This window comes from Pollicipes pollicipes, unplaced genomic scaffold (assembly GCF_011947565.3).
Source record: "Pollicipes pollicipes isolate AB1234 unplaced genomic scaffold, Ppol_2.1 Scaffold_7231;HRSCAF=8579_pilon_pilon_pilon, whole genome shotgun sequence".
NCBI classification, from domain to species: Eukaryota; Metazoa; Arthropoda; class Thecostraca; order Pollicipedomorpha; family Pollicipedidae; genus Pollicipes; species Pollicipes pollicipes.
Window position 1 is genome coordinate 46,996,027 of NW_023597034.1, and position 27,774 is coordinate 47,023,800.

At 54.3% G+C, this 27,774-nt stretch overlaps 1 protein-coding gene across 1 annotated transcript; it reads right to left on the reverse strand.

The window, feature by feature from the left end:
• Window positions 1-17: 17 nt before the first annotated feature.
• On the reverse strand, window positions 18-27,774 carry LOC119110198 (uncharacterized). The gene is made up of 13 exons (XM_037233933.1): window positions 27,654-27,774; window positions 20,710-20,904; window positions 19,619-19,726; window positions 19,091-19,503; window positions 14,245-14,396; window positions 12,705-12,814; window positions 11,366-11,454; window positions 10,961-11,094; window positions 6,189-6,334; window positions 4,919-5,727; window positions 2,968-3,125; window positions 2,099-2,304; window positions 18-1,118 (listed from the first exon to the last, which is right to left on the reverse strand). Exons 1-13 carry the CDS (start codon window positions 27,772-27,774, stop codon window positions 1,081-1,083), a joined length of 2,679 nt encoding a protein of 892 aa, XP_037089828.1. The 3' UTR covers window positions 18-1,080.

Genomic DNA, 27,774 nt, shown 5'->3' on the forward strand with positions numbered 1-27,774 from the left:
TGACGTAGTTGGAGGGATATATTTCATTTATCGCGGTCAGGACATAGCAGAGTACACACGTCAGTAATGCTGCCCCCACCCTGCAATGGAGCGAGGGCGAAATGACCGCTGTGAAGTGTAAAAATCGCCGTGTCTCCGACGGGACCAGGCGTCGTACAAACGAGGCGAGCCTGGACGCACTTCAGTGTTCGTTGGAAATCATACAGTGGGCACCCAGGCGAGACGCATAACGTGCATTCTTCTGACGAAATGGAAAGACGTCGAGGTATGCCTGTGGGAGTCTGAGGGATTCCACACAAAACAAACAAGAAAAATATCGGAACAAATTGGCACCGTACGAGATCGATGTATTCCCCACATGAAAACACAACATGGCGTCGGACGCATCGGCTTGCTGCTTCGGACAAAGAAGTCAGCACAGCGCGCAGCGCCACACAGCATGCACCAGTACAGTCTGACTTTCATGCGGTTTATGATGCTCGACATGACGCAGCGTGATGCACGCACGATGCACAATGCACGATGCACGATGCACGATGCCCGATGCTCTATGATATGTTAAAAATGACCGGAAGGTTATCCTGGGGGGGGGGGGGGGGGAGTAAGCAGCACAGGCTTCTTCGAGACGTTCCAGCCTGAAGCCAGCGCTCTAAAGTGCATTCTGGAGAGAGCGCAGGATGTAAATACACATTTAAGGTACCCGAATCCCGGTTCTCCAGCGGTCTCCGCACGCGACTCGTGGGGGTTAATCCGTCGCCCTTTGACCCGGAACCGAGACATCTGACGGGCCCGGCCCGGTTGTCAAGCCCGAGGCGCTTAGATGCTAGGTTGGCCGCGGCCTGGGTCGATGCTGGTTGTCCGATTTTGGGCGAGGTAGGTAGCAACAGGCAGTGAGCCCCCCCCCCCCCCCCCCAGCCGGCGTGTAATAGCTCAATACCGGCATCCCTGCCACCCAAGTGGGTAAATGCTGAAACACTGCTTGAAGTTGGCTGCCATCGTGACGCAGCCTGGCCGTTTGATAGCTACAGTCCAGCTGAGGCTGCTCACGCGTCGGTGAAGAAGGCGACGCCATTTGTGGTGTCACGGTTTATCTCCGATGACCACCGGCTCCGATGCATCTGAAATGACAATAAGTTTTGCTGGTTGCGGCAAAGCAGGCCTGCCCCCAACATTTGTCTTACTAAGGATAACATATTTTGAACACGTGAGGTAAAGCTTGCTTTACCTTTACCTAGCTGTGCTGGGCGACCCTTTCCTCCCCTCCCGCCGATTACGCTGTCTTGAGTGTAACAACACAAAGCGAAACGCTTTCTTATCTATCTGGAACTATGAAACAAGAAACGGTGGGTTGTTTGCCATGATAGAAAATAGATGGGATGCGAATGTAAGATTTCAGGTCAACGGGTGACCTCCCAGGTCAGGTCCCACTCGAAATTTGACTCGATTGGTCAAAAACCGAAGAACACCGCAGATTTGATGTTGAAGTTGGAGTGATACAGGTAAACATACGCCACCAGGCTCTCATGAAAGACACCTGAGTGGAGCGTAGATGGTATGAAATTGGATGGGTTCCAAAACCGGGAACAACTACCTGAAATGTACTAAAGATGGCCGCGGTCAAAAACGTCATCTGATGCCTACTTAGACCAGTGACCTTGAGTAACCTAAGGTCACAGATCTGGTGGAAAGCAAAGGTGTGGTCCTTATACACTTCGTTTGGAATAAAAAGCATCAATTAAGATAACGACGGCGAGCATCTTGGGTGTCAAAGCTGCGGTATGCGCCGTTTTTTGACAACTCTAGCCAGATAACCTTTGCAGAGGGTCGAGTGCCGCATAGATAACTGACCGCGCACACCGCAGACGTGCTGTTCGAGATGCACGAGACAAGTAAGCTCAGTTTTATCTAAATCGTAAGTGCTCTCCCCCTCACCTAGTGCTTTTTATGCTAACAAGGACTTGTTTGAAACAATTTCACCATCATTTGCAACCACATCTGAACTTAATGTTGCGCTGTTCGAACTCCGTCCCCTCCATCTCCTCCCTATGTTTTGTTTACACTCCATCAGAACACCTGATTAGTCCATGAGCAGCTCTACCTGAAGACAGCTCCGGCAGCTGACACATGGTCTTCAGCGTGCTTCTTATAGCATTCTTACTCGGTGGAACATTTTTCTGAACAGACTGCGTTTCGATGGTCAGGTTTTCTCCTGGTGGAGCATCTTCCTCAGCAGACTGCGTTTCGTTGGCCAGGGTTTGCTTGATGATGTTCGTCAAGGTGAACGGTCTGGGTGAGCACAAGCCTCTGAAAGGAACCGCCCACTCATGCTGTCATGAGCCGAACACTGCAAGATGCCCCTATACACATGGGAGTCAAACAGAACGGCATACGTCGTTTCAAAGCATTGTGTGACATTCACGGTGACTGCTAAAATGTCCATAGAATTGTCCAAAAGCTTGGGTATGAAGGCCGGCGACCATTCCCTGACGTAAGCATAGCTGCATTGCCTGAGCGGTGTGTTACCACAACATTTCACTGTTTTACCTGGTTTTGATTTTGCATTCTGCACTTAATTGCTCCCTTTAAGTTAAGTTATGTCTTCTGAATAAAAAACACTCCTTTCGAACTCAAACCGCACCACATACAACAGGAAAAGCTCTTAATTCTCCGCGGAGAATGCGGGTCGCGTTCAGAACATCACAGTGGGCAGAATGACATAACGCCGGCTAAAATCGCTCAGTATCTACGATTGTCGCAACAATTTACGAACATTTTAGCCCAGTCTCTCCACGTTTTTGTCGCCTTTACGTCGGAAACATCTGCGATCTATAACAGATCGAGACTGTTCTGACAGCACGCACCGCCCACTCAGACACCACGACCTCGCTTCATCGGTAAACACCACTGAAGCGGAAGCCCACCTCGAGCGTGGCCGGCTGCTCTGCAGGAATCTCGGCTCTCACGCACCTGACATCGTCCATCGCCACGTCCCAGACGAACACGCCGGGCAGGCCGAGACCCAGGGCCAGTCGGACCTTTTCGGCCACCATATGCTCGTCGTCGTAGCCGAACCACTGTCCGTCGCCGACCGCCGCCGCACCGTACACGAAGTCCTCGTCCACCAGCTGCCGACCCGGCCGGAGGGGTAGGTCAGACACGGCCGAGCGGCACACCTGGACCTCGCCCACCAGCTGCCGGCCCGACCGGAGGGATAGGTCAGACGCGGCCGAGCGGCACACCTGGACCTCGCCCACCAGCTGCCGGCCCGGCCGGAGGGGTAGGTCAGACGCGGCCGAGCGGCAAACTGGACCTCGTCCACTAGCTGACGGCCCGGCCGGAGGGGTAGGTCAGACACGGCCGAGCGGCACACCTGGACCTCGCCCACCAGCTGCCGGCCCGGCCGGAGGGGTAGGTCAGACACGACCGAGCGGTACGCCTGGACCTCGCCCACCTGCTGCCGGCCCGACCGGAGGGGTAGGTCAGACGCGGCCGAGCGGCACAGCTGGACCTCGCCCACCAGCTGACGGCCCGGCCGGAGGGGTAGGTCAGACACGGCCGAGCGGCAAACCTGGACCTCGCCCACCAGCTGCCGGCCCGGCCGGAGGGGTAGGTCAGACACGGCCGAGCGGCACACCTGGACCTCGCCCACCAGCTGCCGGCTCGGCCGGAAAGGGAAGGTTATGCACAGATGAGTGATACACCTGGTCCTGGTCCGCCGACAGGTCGCTCGGCCAGAGGGAGGGGAGAGGTCAGACACAGCCGAGCCGCGCAGCGACCAGCAGTTCTGCTCCGCCATGCTTGCTGCGCTCGCGACTTTGGAGACCCTCGGCACCCCAGTGCGCCGGAGAACCCCCAGCAAGCGACGCTTCGTTGCCCTGGCGTTACGTGTGACGGCGAGGAACATTGGGGACAACAAGCTGGTTATTGCAGGATTAAATCTACAGCACATGACCACGTACAAAATTCGAGGATTAGCACCTCTTCAGTGCTCCTAGTTGCAATAAAATCGAGCGCAACATTCAAGAGGAATCAAGCGCAAACAGGATTATACCGAGCGCTAAGCCATGCAGTGCATTGCACCAGACAGGTAAAATCAGTACACAAATCGCATAAGCAAACCGCAACAGCTTCCACGGTCCGGAAATCGGGAATCGTTGCGTTGTGTGACGTGGTTGCAGGTCCAGGCACCACCTCGTAAACCGCCTCCCTTGTCGTCATCTGCAGCGGCCAGTGGGCCGCACCACCGTCAGCCTGGACCCCTGCTGAGCTACTGACGACGTCACGGCTTCCATCGACCTAGCTAATCCGAGGTGGCGGGAGCTAATGTTGGGGCGCCGTCGACGGTCTGGCGGGGGCTGATGCGAGCCAGTCGTGTGGCGCGCACTGCACTGGCACCACCCGCCATGTAACCAGCTATCGACAAAGAAACATCGCCTCACCATCGCCATTTCCAGCGTGGGACTCAGCTCACCCGCCAACCCGCCCAGTCAAAGACACAGCCCCCATCCACCATGAGACCGGACCCCATCCAGCATGAGACCGGGCCCCATCCGGCGTCAGACCGGGCCCCATCCAGCGTCAGACCGGGCTCCATCCAGCGTCAGACCGAGCTGCCATCCGGCGTCAGACCGGGCCCCATCCAGCGTCAGACCGGACCCCATCCAGCATGAGACCGGGCCCCATCCGGCGTCAGACCGGGCCCCATCCAGCGTCAGACCGGGCCCCATCCGGCGTCAGACCGGGCCCCATCCAGCGTCAGACCGGGCCCCATCCAGCGTCAGACCGAGCTGCCATCCTGCGTGAGACCGAGCTGCCATCCTGCGTGAGACCGAGCTGCCATCCAGCGTCAGACCGAGCTGCCATCCTGCGTGAGACCGAGCTGCCGTCCTGCGTGAGACTGAGCCCGCTTGAGACCCACCTTGTGCGAGGTCCAGCCGCGCTGCTGCATATTCTGGCAGATCTCCAGATAGCTCAGCACGCCGGGCTCCCGCGTGTACGGCCCGGCTGGCGCCAGACCGAGCGCCGGCATCGGCGCCGAGCTCTCCGGCTCGGCCACGCGCCACCCGCGGCCGTACAACGGGATGCCGAGGAGCAGCTTCTCGGCGGGCGCCCCGGCCGCCCGCCACATCCGCACGGCCGACTTGGCGTCCTGCTGGCTGAAGTCAGAGGGGCGCGGCGCCAGCGGTGCGTGGTGGCCGGCCACATCGGGCGTCCAGCCGCCCCGCATATCGTAGGCCATCACGTACAGCCGGTCGGCCAGTCGCGCCACGCGGCCCATCTCGAACGCCTTGCGTGCCTGATAATCGCTGGCTGGCACAGCCACGTGCAGTGGGCGGCCGCCCAGCGCGGCGCGCAGATCCTCCAGCAGCGCTGAAAAGTCGCGCCGCTGCCGGGCGCCGTCCGGGAACTCCCAGTCCATGTGCAGCGCGTCGAAGCCGAAGGTGTCGAGCGCGGCGGCGGCGCTGCGCGCGAAGGTGCGCCGCCGGTCGGCGTCGGCGGCCATTGCGGCGTAGTCGGTCTTGCGCGAGTCATTCCAGCCGCCGACGGCGAGTTCGGCGCGCAGGCGCGGGTTGCGCCTCTTCAGCCCGGTGAACTGCCGGTAGAAGAGCAGCTCGTCCGGCCGTGAGTGCAGCAGAGCGGAGGTGGCCGGGTCCAGCAGGGCAAAGGCGAAGATGTATGAGGTGCACAGTGAGGGCTCCAGCCGGTCCACCGTCACGCGACCGTCGCCTGAAAGAGCAATAATAGAGGGGCGAGTGAGACCGAGGCTGCGAGCAGGACGACGGGGGATGGGCCCGCCAGGGACCTGACACACCGCTGTCAGGAGGGCGGCGCCAGGCACTGGCATGAGGTCGCCTGGACGTTTTTGGCCTTGTGAGAGGCGCTTCACTGGGTTAGGCGCCTGGCCCGAGTTCCACAAAACCGTTTGGGTTAAAGTGTATATTTGTAGAGATAACTTGCCTATATATGGGGTACACTAATATGGGAGCAACGACGCGTCCACGGCCCAGTTGACAACATCCAGGCGGGCCCGCCATTTTGCATCCTGTAGTGAACGCATTCACGACACCGGACGTGGCCTTTAACGAGCAACGGAGGCCGCCGACCTCGGCGCTGGAGCGCGCAGCCGGGCTGGCACGGCAGCTCCGACCGAGACCACTGCGGGGCGCGGCGGGCAGCTGCGGTCTCACCTCCCCTGAGCCTCGCCCACGAGCCGTAGAAGCAGGCCAGCTCCCTGTCGGCGGCCCAGGCGGCCCCGAGCGGCGCCAGCAGCAGCAGCACCCGCAGAGACAGCGCCATCCCGCTAGCCCGAGCATCGGCGACTGACGACCGCCGGCTGCGGCCCACCGAGCGCGGGCTACCGCGATGGTGGCGCCGTACGGCGGCGGCGGCTGCAGTCATCACGGCGCGTGGTTGAAGGTTATTCCACCAAGCAGTAGAAATATCGTAGGTGCACTGATAAATGTCATGCGAGTTTCAATCTCGGTCAGACACAGTGCAGAGCGCATGGCACAAGACATCATAGTCATTTCACCGAGAGGTTTTTTATTGTCTGAGAAAATGAGCTAAAAATCAGGACAAACATAGATACTGCGATCAGAGGCTATCCTAATGCAAAATTCCGTTACTCACGGTCTTTTTCTGTCGATTTGATGCCGCCGATCATTTCACACGATCGGGCAAAAGAAGAGCCAAGAAAACACCTCACTAAAAACGGGGATCGAAAAGCATCTAGTTATTGTAAAACTTCGTTTGAGATAATTCGTTGCGAGTGACTGCGCCATAGTTGTCAAAAGACGAAAAATATGACTGCAGCTAAATAGGTCACACTCAGCAGTTCTTTCAACAACGGCGGAACATCCATGCATTTCGAGTGAGATTTCAGCCATTCGAGTAAGGAAATGAAAGCTGGAATGCTTCAGTAGTCCGAAAGCAGCGTCTTATTGACAGGCGTGACCCGGCGCGTAAGTCTGGCCGCATTAGGTCTCGTGGGTTTTTGGGCTCGGACTCAAGGGAAAGGCTCGATTTTGCAGTTAGTTAAATCGGGCTCAGAACCAGACCACTGCCTCAGCATTTGAAAGACAGTGATCCTTGGGTTTAGCCTCAAAACGTCGGGACTCTGGCTCGGATCCATAGTTGGCTTTTCATTCAAGTCGCGACCGTGGTTGACGCCACATTTTGGGAGAAAAACAGAATGACCCAAAAATGATGTGTTTTGATCATATGGGTAATGCATGTTCGAGCAGGGCAGCTACCTTACATTAAGCGGCTCATGTCCGATTTGGCCGGTTCCCGTTGAGTGCCGCTGGGTTTAGTTAGGATGAATCGGCTCGGGCGTAAGATCTTAAATCGGCCTCTAAAACCTGGTGGCGGCTTCTTTCCTATGCCTACAGTTCGATGACTTTCAACTAATACTTGGATTGAGTGTTTAGAATTTCTTCTCATTATCTCAGTCCAGACTAGAGTCCGGTCCATCCACCAATCCGGTCAATGAATCAGTTCCCTGTCAGCTTCGCCAGGAGCCGGTCCAGGGAACGAAAAACAGCTCGCTTCTCATGTCTGGCCCGTTCGTACAACGGGACTATCGAGGAGCGCATCCTCCAACGACACGCAAGCTGTCTGCTGCCGACACAGCTGTCCGTGAGAGCCAGTCGGCAGTGACACCAACCCACACAGGCCGAGCTGCGGCTTGGCATATATCAGCGTGGTGCAGCGCGACGTTGATGACAGCTGGCCCGCAGCACACAGCCAATATTGCATCAACGAACAACAGCTAGGCCGCAGTACATAGTTAGAGCTACATCACTGAAAGACAGCTGAGCCGCAGTAAATACTTAGTGCTACATCACTGAACGACAGCTGGACCGCAGCACAGTCAGCGCGTTCATTACTGAACGACAGCTGGGCCGCGGTACAAAGTCAATGCTACATTACTGAAAGACAGCTGGGTCGCTGCACACAGTCGGTGCTACGTTATTGAACGACATCTGGGTGGCAGCCCACCGTTTCAGCATAACCCCGACAACGCCCAGCTGTCTTCACTGTGAATACCTGAACGTCAAGGTAATGAACTACTTAACCTGCACACCAAATGCAGGTATTGGTCTTCGGAGTGGCCTCGTCTCCCGGCTCCAGCGCGCCGCGGAAATTGCCGAAGGTCAGCCTAGCCAGTACCCCGCTGTTTCTACCCAGTGAAAATCGCTTGGGTGTGTGCGTGACATCCTGTTCGTCGGTACTGCACGGGATTGCAAAAAATCTGGCATTTTGGTCAGCTTTAGTTGTAGTAAGGACTATTCAAATCTGAATTGACCATGCAAACTAGGTACTCTGCGTGCTTTCGTCCCCCATCCACGCCTCAGCAGTATGCGACTCTCTCTCTCTCTCTCTCTCTCTCTCTCTCTCTCTCTCTCTCTCTCTCTCTCTCTCTCTCTCTCTCTCTCTCTCTCTCTCTCTCTCTCTCTCTCTCTCTCCTGTGACTCAGCCCAGCCATTTGGAGTGAGCTGTGCCTGCACGGTTACTCGATTTATGATCCAATGCCGTCTCAAACGTCCGTAAACGTCCCGTCGGGCCACAATATGGCACCAGCTGAGGATGATCGGGCGCGCCGCCGCCGGAGCCGACGGCATCGTTACCAGCCTCGGACGACATCAGAGCTGCGACAGCACTGTTAAAGCCAGCCTCTTGCCGACTACGCCTGTCATGTTTCGAGATACCAAATTCAAGTTTGATGTGATATTTCAATCTGTTCGTGTCGATCGGTTTCCCTGATGATGAAAATCTCCGTTTCCGTTACTCCGACAACAGCACCTTTAATCTCACAACATGTGACATGGTCGGTGACTGTTTCCGCACGTATATCACTGAGAAAGCGCAGAAGGTACAACCGAGCACCGCCTCTTTCGCATATCCAGCTTTTGCTTCTATCGCGCGCTAAGCCAAGCCTAAAGGCAGAGCCACGTGGGGATGCATTCGGAAGGCTGTGATAACTTACCGGCACGTATAACTGTTGGGTCATTTATCTTGCAGTCACAGAGTCCCCGCCTGAGACCGGAGCCTGTGTTTCAAAACATCGTGTGCTTGTTTCTTATAATCCTCCTCTCCTCCTCCTCCTCCTAAACGTCCTTCTCGCAATCCAATCAAGGCCATACATTCATGGCTGATGGGTGAGTGCACGTGCGATGTGAAGTATGCGTCATTCATGACGTCATAGACATTACAACATTATGGAAAAGATTCTGAGTTGTGGGTATTATTACACTTCCCACGGGACTGCTATTACCCAAGGCTCGTTTAAACTGAACACAAATCCAATATAACTATGAACATGATTTACACCATCTGAGCGAGCAACGTCCTTCTCAAAGGCGTTGTTCGCACGCTTCGCTACACGTGCTATGATCAAAAGCGTTGTGTGGTCTGATCAGGTTTATTCGATGCACGTAAGAACAGTAAGGCATATGAGAGTACACGCTGTTAATGCCGCCGAAATCGGAGAAACGCCCGGCCTATTTTGGTGGGTTTTATAAACAGAGGACGGTACACATCAAAAATCGCCGTGCATTGTCAAATCAACGGTCCGTTTACAAAGCGCATGGCTTGCCATGACCTGTAGAAAAGTATGATTCTATCTGACGCACATTCCAGGCCCGTGCATAACGACAGGTAACAACAAGTTATATAACGCCAACATTCACGCTCTCAGCACAAGAAACGACCCATTATTGACATCAGTTCCCTTGGCAATGCGGCGAACATGTTACGTTCCAATTTGCTGTAGCTGCCAGCAACAGCCTTCATTCAGGTGAAAGCATTGGTAGGGATCAGAGGCTTTGGCCTGCATTTACCTTTCCATGAATGTTTTGCGGTTATTTCATCTCTAAAACAAGGCAAAATGTGTCTCTTAAAGTATGCCTCAGCATCAACAGATGCAGCACGGCAAAACTATTGTCTAATGCGATATTTTGCTAAGCAGAGCTTTTTGAAATTTTACGACCAAAAATATTGCCATGTTCAGAAGTTTCTTTGTGCAAACGGCCCGACTAGAAAGTACCATTATACTCCTAAGTGTAAATTAAGACTCTAGCTATTTTGGCAACGCAACCAGCAAACGTTCAGTAAATAAAAGATGAAATACGGGTCTGGAGGAAATGGCCCACCTTCCTGCGACTTTAACTCAACACGACTGTTGTCCCAGTGGTCCCGATCCCTTTGAAACGCTTCTATCCATGCGATGCCAGGTTGATGTTACATTAAACTCCACAAACGATGGCGCCTTAGTCCTCGTTATTTCTCCACCCTTACGGCGGAAGCCATGGTTGTCACACAAACATCACCTGGAGCATATCCACAGCACGGCTCATCCAACTCACGCCGATCCCGAGAAGGGATGTACCACAGTAAACATTGTACAACCAACACCCCGCAGTCTCCGTTGAGGTGCCGCCCTGGGTGATGTCCGGTGGTCCCTGTCCGCTCTCGCAGCGTCGCACGATCCTACTGTTGTCACGCACTACTCTTCCAACTCCCGCGGACCACTGCCCTCCGTGCAATCTCTCGCCAAGCCCAGGGTCCACACCCGCACCGCGGCTGTGAAGGGTGGTGTTGCCAGGCCGACACCCCACACCACTGGCAACATCCACACCAGCGCCAGAGTCGACCGTCCCGACGCCGCCCGCCGGCTCTACACGTGCAGTTCTGAAAGCCGTTCTTGCGAGCTGCACCGGCTGGCGGCGTCGGCTGGCCTCAGCACGTGCCGGCTCGGGTTCCGCGGCAGCGTGGCGGCCACCAGCACGTGTCGCTGCACGAGCGGCACGGCGTCAGGCGGCCGGCCGCCGCGTGGCGGTGGCGGTGGCCGGGGCACGGCGCGCACACAGGCGGCCTCCAGCAGCGCCGCCGGCGGCCGGTCGGCGAACTGCGGCGGCGGCATCGCCGTCCGCGGGCTGCTGAGCGCATGCCATCGCGCTTTGGCGCTCGGCTGCCAGGTGGCAGGCCGTTCTCGGCGCGCCGTCGCCACTCGACGCGGCCCTTCTCGCGCTGGTAGTACACCCCGGCCAGTATGAGGATGTTGAGCACGAGCAGCGAGCAGCCGATGGCCACCTGTCACGCTCAGCGCCGTGCTGTACACAGAGAAGGCGCCTGGCTGCGGCGGAGGCGGCGGCGGCGGCGGCGGCGGCGGCGCCACCGTTGCGCCCCCGGCAACGCCCACGCTGCCGTCCAGTACGGCGCTGGCGTTGGTGTCGCTGGCGGCGGTGGTGGCGGCCGGCGGCAGCGGCCGCCAGGTGGCCGGCACGGAGCGCACAGAGTCCAGGTACAGGTGCGGCCGCGGACCGTCGTCGAAGAGGTGGTGCTCTGCCTCGGGCCGGCCGGCGCCGCCTCGGCGGTGGATGCCCGGCAGCAGGTCGAGCCAGAGCGCCACCTGGCGCGGCCGGTAGTGCCCCAGCACGCGCGGCGTCCCACCTGGCGACACGCGCGGGCACCGGATCAGCAGGGTCAGGCGCCGGGTCAGTGGGAACTCATGGCACCTCACGCCGTTGGCGACGTCTTGCCAGGGGCGCTTCTCTGGGACGGAGGGGAGGGGCTATCTCAGTTACAAATGCCTCCTGCTGTCTCATTTGCCCCGTACTTTGTCCCAAACGGATGAAAACAAGTCGACATAGGCATGCCCTGGGATCAATGAGCGCTGAGCAGAAATTGGGGAGGGGCTATTATGCCAATTATAAGGTCGTGCGCCTCCCATAAAGTAACGCCAAAAACTATAGTTACACCCCGATCACGCTCTTGTTGTGACTTCATTTTAAAAGCAAGCCTTATTTCTGTCTATTTTACGCCATATTATATATAAGGACGCTATTTATAAACGGCCAGAGCTCCAGGCAAGTCAGGTGCGCTGAGATCACCCGTGGTCAGAAAAGACGTCGCCAAAGTGACCGCCCATGGAAACGGTTTAGCCAGGAAGGTGTTTGTAGGGATTGCTGGGCGTAAACATTTCATGCTTCTTGCAGCTACGACGAAGTCGAACATAAATGCTATTTGTACACCGAAAATATAAGTGCTATGTGACTTTCTAAAATGGTAGGGAATACAAAGTTGAACTTCCCAAATGGTTGAGACTTCAATATCTGAACTGACGCCCCAATGGGACCAAAACTGCCGGAGGCGCGTGGGATCTCTGCAAATCCGATAACCTTGCTGCCTGTTAGAAATAACAGAAAGATGGGACATTTTTGCGTTTCATAGGTAAATTGTGCTTTTTTTTAGAAAGTGCAACATGCGAGATATGTTGAGAATTGTGCCGGGAGGCAATAAAAAAGCACAATCAGTCCAGCTTTACCTTATTTGTTTTCAAATACTGACAGACCATTCCAGGTGCACTTGCTGACATCAGTGCGCAACGAAAACGCAGAGCGATGCCTGCTTTGAGCACAGTTAGGTTGAACGACTATCTCGTCCGCAGCTTAGAGTGTATGTCGAAAACTTAAAACACACACGAACACACACATACACACACACACACACACACACACACACACACACACACACACACACACACACACACACACACACACACACACACACACACACACACACACACACACACACACACACACACACACACACACAAATGTCTCGGTTACCGAATGGTTACATTGACAATGCTGATATCACCAAACATCATGCCCTCTCGCCAGGCGTGCTCCTAGACTTACCTAGCGCCATGTATTTCTTGTACTGATGCTCATATGGGCTCCAAATTATTTTTCTGTAACGTTCCCCGCTATCACCTCCGAAGAACACATCCTTGGGCTTGTTGGGATCCCTGTGAAATGTTTACTGGTCAACGTGTTTTAGGCGCACAACAGTCAAATGCAATAGAAATGAGCGTGCTCTTTTTGTCGGCTTGGCACCGGCTTCTAGGTCAAAACCAACCAACGTAGTTATCATTATTGAAACAAATCATTGCTGTTGGACACAACGTGTATCTTTGGAAGGACGGTAGGGCCATTGCTTGATACGGCCGAAAGAGCGCGGTTCGTTATACTACGTCATTACATAATTACTATCCACAGTCACGTGCACTTATCAAACCCAGCAGGCGGTTATACGCCGTGAAAAAGTATTTTTAGCTAGATCACTGAAAGCGTTGGCCCACTCATGACCACAACGAGACACTATGAGACGTATCGGCCAGAACCTCGCTTTTCCAATCCGAATAGTTTTGAATCCCTTTTTGAGCATATGCAAGATAATATGTAACGAGGCTTGGTGCCATTTTTTTATAGAGGGCAGTTTAATATCTCTTCACCCTGCATCTTGAAGCAGTGAAGTTATAGCTTGACTGATTCACCGAAGTTGTTCACCCAAAATCGTCTAAGATCATTGATAATCTGTTATTTCAGTAGGTCTTCCTTCAACACTGGGATACACGCGAAGTGGGGCTTATGTAACGTGACACCAATGGATGTCTCACGGCAGCGACATAAGTGGCGCGAAATTTGCGCCAGGCGCATGGCCTCATTTGTTTCCATTTCGGCAGCTCTGCAGAACAATTGATGTCGATGTCATGAGCCAAAATGGGACCCATCATACGTTAAAGCACATATTGCTTTGGAGTCCCAGGAGGCTGGCAACCGCAGAGACCTTCATTCTACTATATATATATATATATATATATATATATATATATATATATATATATATATATATATACACGTATGCACATATATGCATTTCGCTCAATTACTAATAACGTGCATATCAGTTGCGGTCATAAGGACGGCGTCATTATCACCAGGGGCTCAGCCGGCGGCTTTCACGGTGACAGCACTGCGTGTCATTCCATAATCTGGTGATGAAGAGCATAATTTTGTTTTTAATTACCATCGACCACAATGGGCAGTAATGCGCCACGCTCAGCAGCAAAACTTTAGAGACAAGACCAGCGAATATTTGCGTGGATGTGCACGGTGCACAGCTGAGACGATTTCTTTTGATAACGGGCGACACCAACGTGAACAGCCAAATCAGACACCAGTTACCATGCCTATCAGTGTTTGTGCCGTCTTTAATCCGTTCGCAGAGCTTAGATGCTTAGATGCTGAATGGCCTGGGGTTTGGTCCTTGGACTCTAGCTTCTTCCCCTCGCCAATGTTGACCGCATCTCTCGGCAAGATGCGTGTTACCACCCCGGCTGCAACAGTGCTGCCTGCGTCTGTTACCGGCTGCAACAGTGCTGCCTGCGTCTGTTACCCGGACTTGGCGAAGTTGGTCCAGTAGGTGACGGCGGCCTCGGAGAGTGCGCGGTCCTCGGCCGACCACAGGCCGGTCAGGTGTCCCGGCCGATGCACGAGCGGCTCGCCGAACACGTACGGCAGCTCACCTCCGTATGACAGCCGGGAGCCCTGCGGCGCACGTGGAGCCGTCACGTCAGGGCGCAGCGCGACCTGGTGTGGGTACAGAGCCGTCAGGTCAGAGATCAGGCTCAGACCTCTGGCGCATCGCAATTGAAGGGGTGGGGAAGACCAGGGCAGCATGAGGTGCTCAGCCGTCGTGGTATGTGAGCGACGAGATGATCTGGGAAATGGAAACCCCTGTGCAATTTATGTGGTTGTCATTTGTCAACACGTTACCACGCTACCATGACAAACCAGTGACGTATTTCAAGAATTTTGTTTGAAGGCCAGTCAGGTAGCTTTATGTTAAATTTAGCGCTACAGTTTCGTTATTTAACATTTTCACCAGAACTAACGTGTTACCAGTTACAACAAATAAGTAGCACATGTGGCTTAGAAACCAGAGTAAAAATTACCCAGCACTGTAAGATTCTGAATAGACCAGGGGAAGAAATACGGCAAAATCCATTGTCAGCAAAATATACAGATGCGCGATCGTAACCATATGCTAACAAGTCCGGAGGTCACCAGCATGAGTTTTCCACATCTGACGAAAACCGTAGCACTCTCGCAAACGCATCCCGACCAGCAGCGCCACAGGGATTTCCAACCGGTGTGTTGATGTGTGTTTTCAAAAACACACCCGCGCGCGAAGTTGATCAAGAATCTTTGTCTTTTACCTCCTCTTCTCTGATTCTGTTCTATCCCCACCCTCGATCCCATCTCCCAGAAATGTACTCTGGAACCGCCGCGTAGCAGCTTAGACAACGGCAAGGTCGGTAGCGAGTACAGATCCCTTACAAGCCAGAGTATCCCCTCCCCCTCCCATACGGTAGTGGTTCAGCTCAGCCGGAGTGGGGGGCTCTAGCAACTTAATACGGACCAAAACAATCATATCAGCCACGGAACTTTCAGGGAAATTTGCCACCCTTCATCAGCGTATGGAGCTAGTAAGGGAGATAAATGTCGAGACCCCAAAGTGCCTAAGCCGTTACAGCGATAAAAGAGTACCAACACGTCACCTAGATACCAAATACGGCACAAACACACATACTCTTCATCTGATAAATATTCCTGCGAGTTCAAAACGGATGCACAGCGCTGAGCAGGGTGGCGTGAAGAAAGGGCGCTGTTATCACAGTGGTGGCACAAGGCTGGTACAGTGCGGACGGAGAGTGGGGAAGGGGGGGGGGGGGGCGGGAAGATCCCGTTCACGTTTGCGTTATTTGGTGAGGTGAGAATGGTCTCGCGAAGGCTGACGGCGCGGATACCGGCCGGTTTCGGTAGGATGCGAATTTGCGGACCGGATCCTCGTGCCAGGATCTCAGCATGGCCGAATGTTGGAATGCAGCCCCGTGCACTGACAGAGACTGATGCCTCCGTTTTCGTTCTAGCCCCTCTCTCCCCAGTTTCCTTAACCACTGTTTGCAGGCCTAGATCCACCACGTCCAGGCATAAATCACCGGTGAGCTGTCGCTGTGCAAGAACAGTTGATCAGACAGACGCTGCAGCTTTTCCGCGCCTTAGGCAGCTTGTGCTTGGTTTTGCCGCGCAGTTATGACGTCACAGTGAGGTGAGGTACGTAAACTAGCTGAAGCCGATGGAACTGGAGACGCACCTCAGCTGGGAGAAGCAGATGTCGGGGAAAAGAGAGGGAAGAGGCATGAGCTGCAAGTCGGCTGGGTTTTTTTTGGGGGGGAGAGGGGGGGGGGGCGCACTCATTCCGCGTCAGGTTTCATTGTGCCCTTGAGATGAACAGGCATTTGGGACTTAATATTTACCTTTCTCTCCACACCACAGGATTCCGAGACTCACGCGAACCATCCGGCTACCGCCTCCGCCCAAGCGCGCAGTGTTCCCTCCGCCCGTGGCCAAAGTTAAGCCATAGTACGGCCGACGTCCGACTAATTCGGCGCCGGGGTTGGCGGCGGCGGCCGAACGGCCGGCTAATTTCCCAGGCGGCTCAGGGCGGGCCGGCTCGGCGGGCCGCGGCCTGTGGAGGTCCCAGGATCGGGGGAGACCGGAAGCGGAGACGGGAGAGACGGAGGGACGGCAGCTGGCGACCCGGAGCACGACCCTGGGCCGGCGTCGCAGTCAGCCGGACCGGTCAATAGGTGGATACTGGGCTGGTCAACAGGTGGATACTGGGCGGGTCAACAGGTAGATACTGGGCGGTTCAACATGTGGACAGTCACATCAAAGGCTGTGGTCGACACACGCGACCACCGCACACTGCCTATTCTGGTTCAAATGTGACCGGACTTCAGTTCCTGACTGGCTGGAAACGGCCCTGATTTTATTGCTTTCTCTTGCCGAATAAATTCACCTGACCATGTGTTATCATTCTCAAATAATTATCTTCTCTGAAATCATTTTCTCAGGCACTTGAGCTCTTTGGTGTCGGTTTCGCAAGTCAACTTGCCAGTGTGTAGGCAGCAATTTTCCAAAATCATGGCAAGACCAGTCAGAGCAAATTATAAAGTTAACTTCGTGAGCAAACTAAAAAAGCCTGCGTCCGCCGCCGGCCCGTCAGGCACCGGGCGACACGGCGGCTGGTCGGCCGCGTGTCGTCTTTGGTCTGGCAGACAGAAAACGCAGTGCGTCTTTCACTGTATACGGAGCAACACTAAGGGAAAACAATTACCGACATCATCAGCATCATCATAATCACCATCACCATCGCCATCACCACCTCCATCTCCATCACCATCATCATCATCCATCACCATCACCATCACCATCACCATCATCCATCACCATCACCATCACCATCACCATCACCATCACCATCACCATCACCACCTCCATCACCATCACCATCACCATCACCATCACCATCACCACCACCTACCACCGCCACCACCACCATCAACACCATCACCCCCATCAACACCATCACCACCATCGCCAGCATCACCACCACCACCACCATCACCATCACCATCACCATCACCATCACCACCACCACCACGATCACCACCATCATCATCATCATCATCATCATCATCGCATCGCACGCAGAGACCCACGGATTTGGCCTCGCGAACATGTACGCTTGGATGCCTGTTTTCGAGAGCGTCACTCGCGTATTATTGGATTGCCAGTTACGAGCTGGGCGAAGACCTCTAAACACAAAACAGTCATAAATGAACGGAAAAACGACACAACGGCGCTTTAGAGATACGATGAGCTTGGTAGGTGTCAGCCGAGATCAGGGTAAGCGAGGCATCAAACGGCGGCAACACGGACATTTCAGGCGTTGTTTTTGCAACAACGGCACGTCTATCGGAATAATTGTGTTTTCCATTCATAGAGACGTTCCATCATTTGTTACAAAGTTCCATGTATGGCTTTCGTTAACGTGTAACTCTTTTTAGAGGTGCTCTAGTTCCACAGGCATTTAGCGGGACGCATTTGTAAGGTTGGTTGGATAGGAGGTTTGACTTAGCCGTGAAGCCAGCGGTGTCCCATCAGAGCAGAGGACATTCTTCAGCCTGTGTTGACACAGTTCGTGAGGTGTCTGAGAGCAGTAACAGCAGAGGGCCCCGGCAGCGGTGCTCGGAGCGGGTCGTTTGGCGGCCGGGCGCCGCAGGGCCGCGTCACAAGGAGGACCGCTGGGAGCACCAGCAGCTGACGGCCAGGGTGCGCCACGCCAGGCTGGCTGGACCGGTCACATGCGGCTATAAGACGGCGCGAAGGTGCTCACAGGCATAACCACTCGTGTGGCAGGCTTAGACTCCCGGCGGGAGGTCACGTTTGCGGTGTGTTATGATAAGAACACCCATAAAAGCCGTCCAGAAACACCCGGGTTAAATCATGGGATTGGTGTCGCGAGCTTCCATACATTACGTAATCGACGGCGGTAAATGTGATAGGAGTTGAGACATAATTCCTTATAGGTACCGCACAAGAGTGTTAAAACATGAGTCGCATGAGAAGGCAGGCGCAAATCAAAAGAGCAGCGTGCACACGACGCAAATCATACGCAATAAATATATCCATATCAGCTTAGAGTAACAACGAATTAGTATTGATCAGATGCAAACGTTAAGCATGGTTCGGCTGAGTGATGGTGCTTCAGCATTTGCATCCCTGATGATCTTTCCCTCACTACATTTGTTTGCGTTTTAATGCTGCTGGTCATGCCTAAAGGTTTTAGGATAGTGTGGACGGAGTAAATACATGAATCTGTTAATCGCATATCATGGTAATAAAACGGAGCATTGCATGAGCAGAAACCAATTGCAACCAAATGCAGTTAGGAGCCACGGTAGTCTACGGATAGCTAGAGGTAGAGTAGATATATCACAGAAACATTGGTTGCCAGACTAATCCATAAGTGGCACAGTCAGGTGACACAAGGTCTGCCAAAACGCCCGAGACATTTTACGTGCTACCAATGAACAACGGTTGCCGCAATTTTCCTGAAGGCTTTTCCTCGTCCCATACGTACACCCTCGAGGCGCACGTACTATCAATGACATCTGCGTGCTACTGATGGCCTCAGATTGCTTGCCATTATCAGAGAACACAAACAACCCGAGGCAATAAGAAAAGGGCAGGCGATGGAACAGCCGAAAACAATTACGAGCAACAGCTCGTTTGCAGTTTTCCAAGGTTTCATTACGTTGACCAGTCTTTACTTATACTCGTACATGCTAGATAAATCGCGTGGCTAGGAACCCATGATATGGCTGTCTTACCTCTGAGAGATCTGAGGTCCCTCGGTGTCCACCAAACACGTAGAAAAACGTGCTCCTGTCGTCGGGGAAGAGACTGGCCGTGTGCAAGGCCGGCGCCACAAACTGCGCGTCGCTGAGCGCGCGCACCAGCTCGTCTCGCAGCCGGCGCGGCTGGCGCTGCGCGCGCGTCCAGTCCGTGTACTCGTGTCCGATCACCGACAGCAGCTCGTTCAGGTGGTAGCTGTACGAGTTCTGCACGTAAGTCCGGAGCAGCCGGTCGCGCTGCTCTGGCGTCACACCTGACGTCAGCTGGCGCTCGCTCAGCTGGTGGTCGGCGTCTGATGACGTCACGCCCGTCATCAGGCCGTACGAGGTCAGCCGATGCACGTAGGAGGCCCGGTTGGTGAAGAACTCGTCGCTGATGACGATGCCATCTAGCGACGGGCCGAAGACGGGCAGAAAGCGGGGGCCGACGACAGGTGCCGCTAGCAGCGCGGCCAGTGGCTTTCGCCCGTAGGCAGGGCAGTAGGGCGGTCTGCGATGGCGTGCAGTTGGTGTGGCGCGCCAGCTGGCGCGTGGCGTTCAGCGGGCCGCTTAGTAGAGCCCACGGAGCCAGTGAGGAGCCGCTCATGAGGATAACTCGATGAAACAGCAGGCCTGGAAAACAGTGTTAACTTTACCTCGATGCGGTCGAAACCAATCTGGTGATGGGATGGGAGAGGGTTCGTACACCCCGGTTCAAAAAGCACTCTCATACGAAACTCACCATTTCATAAGTGCAACAGGAGATCGGATGTACTGAATCTCCTTTCCGGCTCTAGCGTTTGTGATACAGCATGGAGTAAGCGTTTTTCTGTGTTTGTCTTCGGAACAACTGAAACTGAACTTGTCTGGAACAGCACTCATCTGGACTAGGAACGAAAATGCTCGCATGATCTTCATGGTGAACGGCATAGTATCGCATTTTCTCGTAAACTGGACGGAAAACTGTAGTTGACATGTCACCGGAAGACCTGCAATATGCCATGCCATTCCCGGTCCGGCTCCTCCTCCGGTCATCAGAGAACAACAGAGGTAGCCTGATGCCATCAGGAAGGGTGAGAGGGACTCACCAAGCAGTATCGAGCCTGACGTCACCAGGAAGGGTGTAAGGGACTCAACGAGCGGTGCCGAGCCTGATGTCATCAGAAGGGGCGGGAGGGACTCACCGAGCTGGGCCGAGACTGACGTCATCAGGAGGGGCGTGGGGAGCTCACCGAGCGGCGCCGAGCCTGGCGTCATCAGGAAGGACATGAGGGACTCACCGAACGGCGCCTAGGCTGACGTCATCAGGAAGGACATGAGGGACTCACCGAGCGGTGCCGAAGCTGACGTCATCAGGAAGGACGTGGGGGACTCACCGAGCGGCGCCGAGCCTGATGTCATCAGGAAGGACGTGAGGAACTCACCGAGCGGCGCCGAGCCTAACCTCATCAGGAAGGACGTGAGGGACTCACCGAGCGGCGCCGAGCCCAACCTCATCAGGAAGGACGTGAGGGACTCACCGAGCGGCGCCGAGCCTGACGTCATCAGGAATGTTGTAAGGGACTCAACGAGCGGTGTCGAGCCTGACCTCATCAGGAAGGACGTGAGGGACTCACCGAGCGGCGCCGAGGCTGACGTCATCAGGAAGTTGATACAGGCAGCGCCGGCGCCGTGGCCGAACACAGTCACGCTGGTCGGATCGCCGCCGAACGCGCTCACAGTCAGCCGCACGAACTCGAGCGCGGCCACGATGTCGAGCAGGCCGTAGTTGGCCACCGCCCGCACCGGCTCGAAGTTGGCGTTCAGGAAACCTGCCGGCGAGGCTGGCGATCAGACGGCTGCCCCCTCCCCCCCTTCCCCTCCAAGGCTGGTCGGAATGGCGTATTTGACCCCGGAACCAGTCTGGCCCATAACTGGTCAGACGTGTGATCGGGAGCTGACCCCGGCGCTCGTCAAAATGATGGCTTTGGCCTCAATAGCCGTCAGATCGGCGGTCATGACTCAAGTGCAGGCAATGGTGGTGGCCCAGCTTTGGCGCTGGTTCACACATCACCCAGTCTTGCAGGTCCACTCAGCTCTGATGACTCGCCGAAAGCCGGCCAGCTTAGAGCGGCAACATCGTGCCCGGCTGGTTCCGTGAAGGACCCATTGCCCAAAACGGCTGGTGCAGTCGGCGATGGAGTCGACACGCAAGCTAAACGGACTTTGATGAACGCGCTCGGTGCACACAAATATAAACTAGGCAGTTCTCGACTCAATTCCAATAGATCATATTGTCTCTTGATGATCTTTTAGGCACGCAGGACTCTGGGGATATCTGCATGCGTATTGCAATGCTGCGACACAGCTGAACGCGTCCAAATGATCATTTCTCGACAGTTACCGCCAGGCCCAATTATGCTGGTCGGGCAAACCGATTAGTTCGTTCTGGGAATCTAGCCCAATGACGCTGATCTACCGAGCCCAGCACCTACATCCCGCCGGTCACAAAACTGTTGAGCTACTGGAGCGTGAAAGTGCACTTTAAAGTGTGCTCACAAACGCTTCCGGCTGAGAGCCCAGCGCTAATACCAGCGCTCCCTGGTGCACCGACAGGAGGCCAACAAACAAAACATAAACAAACAAGAATCGCCCCCTGATGGCTGACGGCTTCGAGTGGGATCCAGCGGCGGCCAGCTGGCGGGCGGACGCCTCGCCGGTGCGACAACAGCTGCACAAACAAGCAGCGGCATCCCAGTTTGCAGCGTAGTGTCTGGCCGCGTGATCGACTACTGGAAGCGACGGGCAGAGCACGTGCCGATCAGTGCGCCTCGGCGAACACCGGTGGCCGCGCGTCGCACGCAGACGCCGGCCGTCCGGCAGCGGACCCGCGCACAGGGGTCCGGCAGCAGATCCGCGCACAATGGCCCGGTAGCAAACCCGCGCCCAGGGGCCCGGCGGCAGACCCGCGCACAGTGGCCCGGCAGCAAACCCGCACACAGGGGCCCGGTAGCAGACCCGCGCGCAGTGGCCCGGTGGCAGACCCGCACACAGGGGCCCGGCAGCAGACCCGCACACAGGGGGCCGGTAGCAGACCCGCGCACAGGGGCCCGGCGGCAGACCCGCGCACTGCCAGTGGTGGGGCGGATCCGGAGACTGGCAGTGGCCAGACAGACCCGTTCACTGGCGGTGACGCGGCAGGCCATGGCACCGGCATGGCAACAAGCCTGTACAGCGACGGTTGCGCGGCAAACTCATACACCGCGGAGGCGGCGCGTCGCCCATGACAGATCCTGTCTTTGACATTGGTGGTAACAGACCCGAGAGTGTCAAAGCCGAACACCACAAACAGGTCTGACATATCACCATCACCAGAATGGCCGTCCAGTTTGCTTCCGCTCTGAACCTCTGTCCTGGAGCACATCCACTGACTTATTCGTAACAGGTCTCCATGTAGTCAACATACCAATTCCTCGTCGACCAGTTCACTTAGCATTTAATGTTCTAAACGCTAGGTGAATGTTTTGATGCAATAAGTGTCTGTCGGGCATGATATTTCAAGCGAACTGCCGTCTGCACGTCACGTTGCCATACTGTCGACGGCACGAGAAGGGGCTGGGGTGGGATGGGAGTGGTGCTTGCTGGTGTCGAGCCCGATGTGCTGGAGCAAAACGTTAAAGAGCCGGAAGGAAGCTCTACATATGTTTCACAACGTCTTCTGGGTGATTTTGCGGGCCAGGGTTTGTCCATGGGGTTTGAAACTTACGCGAAGTGTATCTGCTGCGGCAAATACCTATCAGAGTGCATTTTGCGACACAATACGCATGCCAGGCTGATGTTGGAGCAATTTCCTATTCAGCTGCAGACTTCAGCCGCCCACCCCCAACTCGGGTTAAGGCCTCCCAACTTTGAAAGAAAAGGTGACTTAATCAGGAAAACGCCAATGTATTGGTGCATCTTTGGGGTAGGGTCCGTAAATGTTTCGCGGTTCAGTCACCTTCCTCCAGGTCACTTTGCGAAAATACGCCGGTGGCAGTGCCCTTCTTGCTCGTGAAGCTACATGAGGCTACAAACAGTGGTTGCAAAGCATGAGGGCCGGACTGGGTTGCGCCGGGCCGCTCACGTTCAAAATTGTCTCACTTCTGGAGTAAACCCACCCAGATTGGTACCTTGTTCGTAGCCGTTAAAGGGAGTTTAAGACCATCTTCCACGAAAGTAGAGATGCAGGCAAATATCAGCTAATGATGTGTGATGAATGGTGTGTACAACTCTAGTCATTAGGCTGGGATTTCTATCTCAATTACATACGTCGTGATCAAACCTCTATAAGCGTTTCAGGCTTAACGACCATTAAAGCACTCAGAAGTGCTGGGGTCCCCCTTTCTCTTTAATTAGACCCGCAAAATTTGCAAACAATCGGGTACAAAAGCCCATACATTCACTTGACTGTGTTATACAACTTACCGAAAACATTCAAGGAATCCATCGCAATTTAAGCATCCGTGGTAGATTCACTGAACTAAGAATGACTGGCGATTTAATTGGCCATTTTGAGATTGCAATGTAGATTATATTCTACACCTTCCTCGCATACACAACAGCAACCTAAGCCGCTGCCATCAGTCATTGGTGCCCATCTTGAGGGCGGCTCTGATCAATGTTATCCTTATCTCATGTTGATCCCGATTATTCTGACCTAAGGCTTTTGTAATGAAAAAATAATACCCACACCAATAAGACGTCATCCAGCACCCATGTATTCTGTTCCAATTGGTAGCCTAGAACAACGTCGCCTGATGTTGAGCGATCTCGTTTGAGCACCACCATAAATGGCTTGTCGTAAGGGAAGGTTAAGCGATTGACGAAATAACAAACAACGTTTTTTACGACATTATGCTAAGTATTTTGCATTAATTGTAACTAAAACACAATCGGCGGACATTATAATTTTAAAGATCCTGTTTGAAAGCCACAGTTATTTCTAATAAGCAAACTCTCGACCATCAGACATTTCAAAAAGAGCAAACAAAGTCTTGTACTCCCCTTAAGTGCCTGGCTCTGATTTATAGTTTATGACAGCACTACGTTGCAACTTTAGTACTCTTAGACAAAAAATGTCGCGCCAAAAAATAATGCATTGTTGAGTTCCCATATTTCACATTTTCGACATCCACATCTTTGAGAACTAGATCGCGCGGCAGGGAGGTATTCTGAAACTGCTGCATTTTTAGATCAGTTGAAAATAGAGTCTGGAGAACACATTGCGTCACATTTCACTTCAATGCGTCCAATGGTGTATAACAGGAATATATTTCGACAAAAAGAACGGCACATCTCTCCCACCAACAAAAGCGATGCAGTAAAGCGGTCAGAATCGGTGCAGTGGGAGAGTGGAGTTAAAATATATAATATAATAGAATATAATAGATCATGACTTCTCAGCTACATATATTGAAGGTTGCCCGTTTCTGAATTCTCTTTGTCTCAGCTGTTTGTAGGAAAACGGACTAGTGGCATAATTAATGGGGTCAAAATATAAATCCGGTAAAATATGCCACCTTTTGCGTTATCCGCCGACGACTCCACGTGCATGACCGCCACATGTCTTCACCACTGTTTAGGGAAAAGGGCCGTTCCCTGCCCATTACTGTTCGGCGCCCCCAACCCGGTGGTCCGGCCTTGTCTATTGGAGGCCTCTTTTCTGCGCGGACCTCGTCAGTCACGCGTGTTTTTATGCCAGTTTTGTGCCGTTTGATTACCCCTGGACGAACGGCAGCGCTGGGATAATTTCCTTTTTCCTTTCGGGCATAACTCTTTTCTCGTCTCAGGTACTACCGTATAACCGGCCCCTGTCAACACAGTGTTCTCAAAGTCACAGTCTGCTAAGCACTGCATGTAAATAGGAGTGAAGATGGGATACCTTGTTATTGTTGCCCGCGCGCTTTAGCAGCGGCCGGTAATGCTTAGGCTGTTCTTTGTGACGGCATTTCTCCTCCGGAACCTTCCACAGAATTCACACAATTCGCACGATGCCTATCTTTGCGCTCTGCATAGATGAGTCCACGACGGGATCATGATTATCCGATCCCTGGCTAGCAGCCCCACGTGCATTATATGCTGCGTTGCCAGTACCGCCACCGTGCTCGCGGTTGTGCTCGGGGTCGTGCTCGTTCTGCCACCGTGTTTGTCGCCGCACCGCCCTTCGGCCTTTGTGCTCACAGCAGCCGACGGTTGACTGACGATTGCGTGCTGCTCGATGTCGGCGCCACGGCTGCAAAGCACAGCGATTCGGAGTGCCCCAGCGGAGATATGTGGTGGAGCGATTCGGAGCGCCCCAGCGGAGATGTGCGGTGGGGAAGATTGCCTCTTCCCTATCGGTGCAACGTTGAAAAGTGTAAAGAAAGAAGGTCAACTGAGTGCCTTTATCCTGCCTACGTCCTCAATGACAGCTTTGGGAATGAAAGTATCACATGAACCATGTGAAGTACTAGTTAAACCTTCAACCAATGCGCTCCTCGATAACTGGCCCAAGCCCGATGGTACAATCACAAACGTTTGTTTTTTATCCGCACCCGTAGAGGTGCGCACGGTGTTGTCATGATCACAGTGGTCGCGAATTCAAGAAAGAAGCGCAGTGCTGTTACGAAGCGTTGACACCGCAATTAAAACTAAAAAAAAAATAATTGAAATCGACATCCCTATCGTTTTCAACTACGCCGCAATTCTACTAACCAGTACATGATGCTACATTAGACGTAACTAGTCCTGAGGTTTCACAAGAATACGTTTTTGCAATATGCCCCAAAGTTGGGATACTCCCCTTAAGCGGCAACCGTGCAGACGTAAAACATTCGCGAACGTGAAGCACGAGCGGCTCATCACCGATGTCATTGTCATCAGTGCTTCATGAAGGGCTGTGCTGGTGGGGCTACATGGCGCCACCTGCCTCTCACCTTGCAGGAAGGGTGGGCATCATGGGGAATCGAACCCCACACGTCTGGTCTCACAGTCAACCCGCTTCCTCACCGACCTACCAATGCTGTCATATGTGTAGTGGCCTTGCACGCATATGCGGCATGACAGCCGATTTCATCTGTCACCATACACAGCCTCAGTCACTCCGTTCAAGTCCTACCAATCGGGTCTCACGGAGGGCGGTCAAGAGGATACGCACGGGCGGCACGGGTGCACCCTAGCGGAGGGCGGCCAAGGGGGTACGCACGGGTGGCACGGGTGCACCCTAGCAACATCGCGGTGAACGATTACGCCCCGTACGAGCGGGCAGTGCGTGGGCCCGGTGGACATACGGTGGCATAACCAGTATTTCGCCCAGGCCGGGGCCAAACCGGGTCATCGGGTCAAAGCCCCTTTGGCTTTGGAAATCGGGTCCCTTTCACCCAAAGGGGTCTTTGTTGCTATCGAAGTCCGGATGTTTTGTTTTGGAGGACTTTTGAGGCTCTATAACTAGTTTCTATGCCTAGGCGGCCGTTTATTTGACGTTTTAGACACCCCTCTGGTGTTATAAGCTGAAAAAGGGTAGTGGGGCCTGAGCGGGAGGAGTAAATGACCCCAAATGCTTCCACCTCGGACACGCTACTGCTTACACTCACTTCAACGTGCCTGTGCCAATCCACGTGCCTGCGAAAACCACGCTGTTCATCCCAACTGACTGTAACCCATGAGGGCACGCAAATCACGCGGGCCCTTCCTGTCATCCCATTGTGGTCAGGATGAACACCCGCTCGCCTCGTAGCACGAACGACAACAGGCTGCAGAACACTAGTTGCGCGCGTATAGCAGGTGCAGGTAATGGCCCACTGAGCTCGGCACCGCAGTTTACCCTCCGAGCCGGCGCCTCCAACGGCGGAGGTTAAGTGCCAGCGGGCCAATCCGTTCACGTGCCAGGGGTCAAGACATACATGGAAGACCCGTGGCCGCCCTCGCGACTGCGAGCTTACTTTCACTTCCGGGCTCTAACCTGACCTTTAACTCTAACGGATTGAGTAACCCCGCTCTAATCATAATTCACTGTTGGTCGCGCGACATGTGCCAAAGTGAACCCATTCTCTTTCAGCGTTAAAAATGCGAGAGCGCAGCACCAGAGGTTGAAAAGCTGCGCTAATGTGTTCACTAATGGGCACAGAGAACGGTGCGTCAGTGCGAGAAAATTACAGAGGCGACGGTGGCTCGATGTCTGACGGCGTCGGGATAATCAGGACCTGACTAGCGGTGATGCATGGACAACTGAGCTCCACATTTAACCGCGAAGACGGGTCCAATGATTCTGGTGGTTAGTGATCATGTGTGCATCACCTTTTTGAGATCGATATCCAAGTGCTGGGATTATTTTTTTAAATTGATGACAGTGGCTGGAGCACTGATCCAATAAAGCACAACAATACGGGCAGCCAGGATACAATACGAAATGACAAATAATAACACCGGCGTAAGGAAATGGTCGGCGGCATCGCGACGAAAAAAACACGCTTCTGGCGCACCAACTGGCGACAAAGAGGGGAGCAGTCCACAGCTCGTGGAAGCGGGGGAGATGGCAGGGGAGCGACGTCGCAGGGTCCCTCACCGAGCAGACCGAGTCGGTAGTTGAGGGTGACGACCACCACGGCACCGAGGCCGGCCAGCACAGACCCGTCGAAGGCGTTGCCGGTGCCGAAGTCGAACGACTCCCCATGGACGTAGACCAT

What these genes read in the sequence shown, in the direction of transcription:
- LOC119110198 (XM_037233933.1), bottom strand. Translation starts at nt 27,774, where the DNA reads ATGGTCTACGTCCATGGGGAGTCGTTCGACTTCGGCACCGGCAACGCC. An exon ending in CTACCGACTCGGTCTGCTCG is followed by an intron (nt 20,905 to 27,653) that starts GTGAGGGACCCT and finishes CCTCGCCGGCAG; the next exon opens with GTTTCCTGAACGCCAACTTC. An exon ending in GTGGGCGAGGCTCAGGGGAG is followed by an intron (nt 5,728 to 6,188) that starts GTGAGACCGCAG and finishes TTGCTCTTTCAG; the next exon opens with GCGACGGTCGCGTGACGGTG.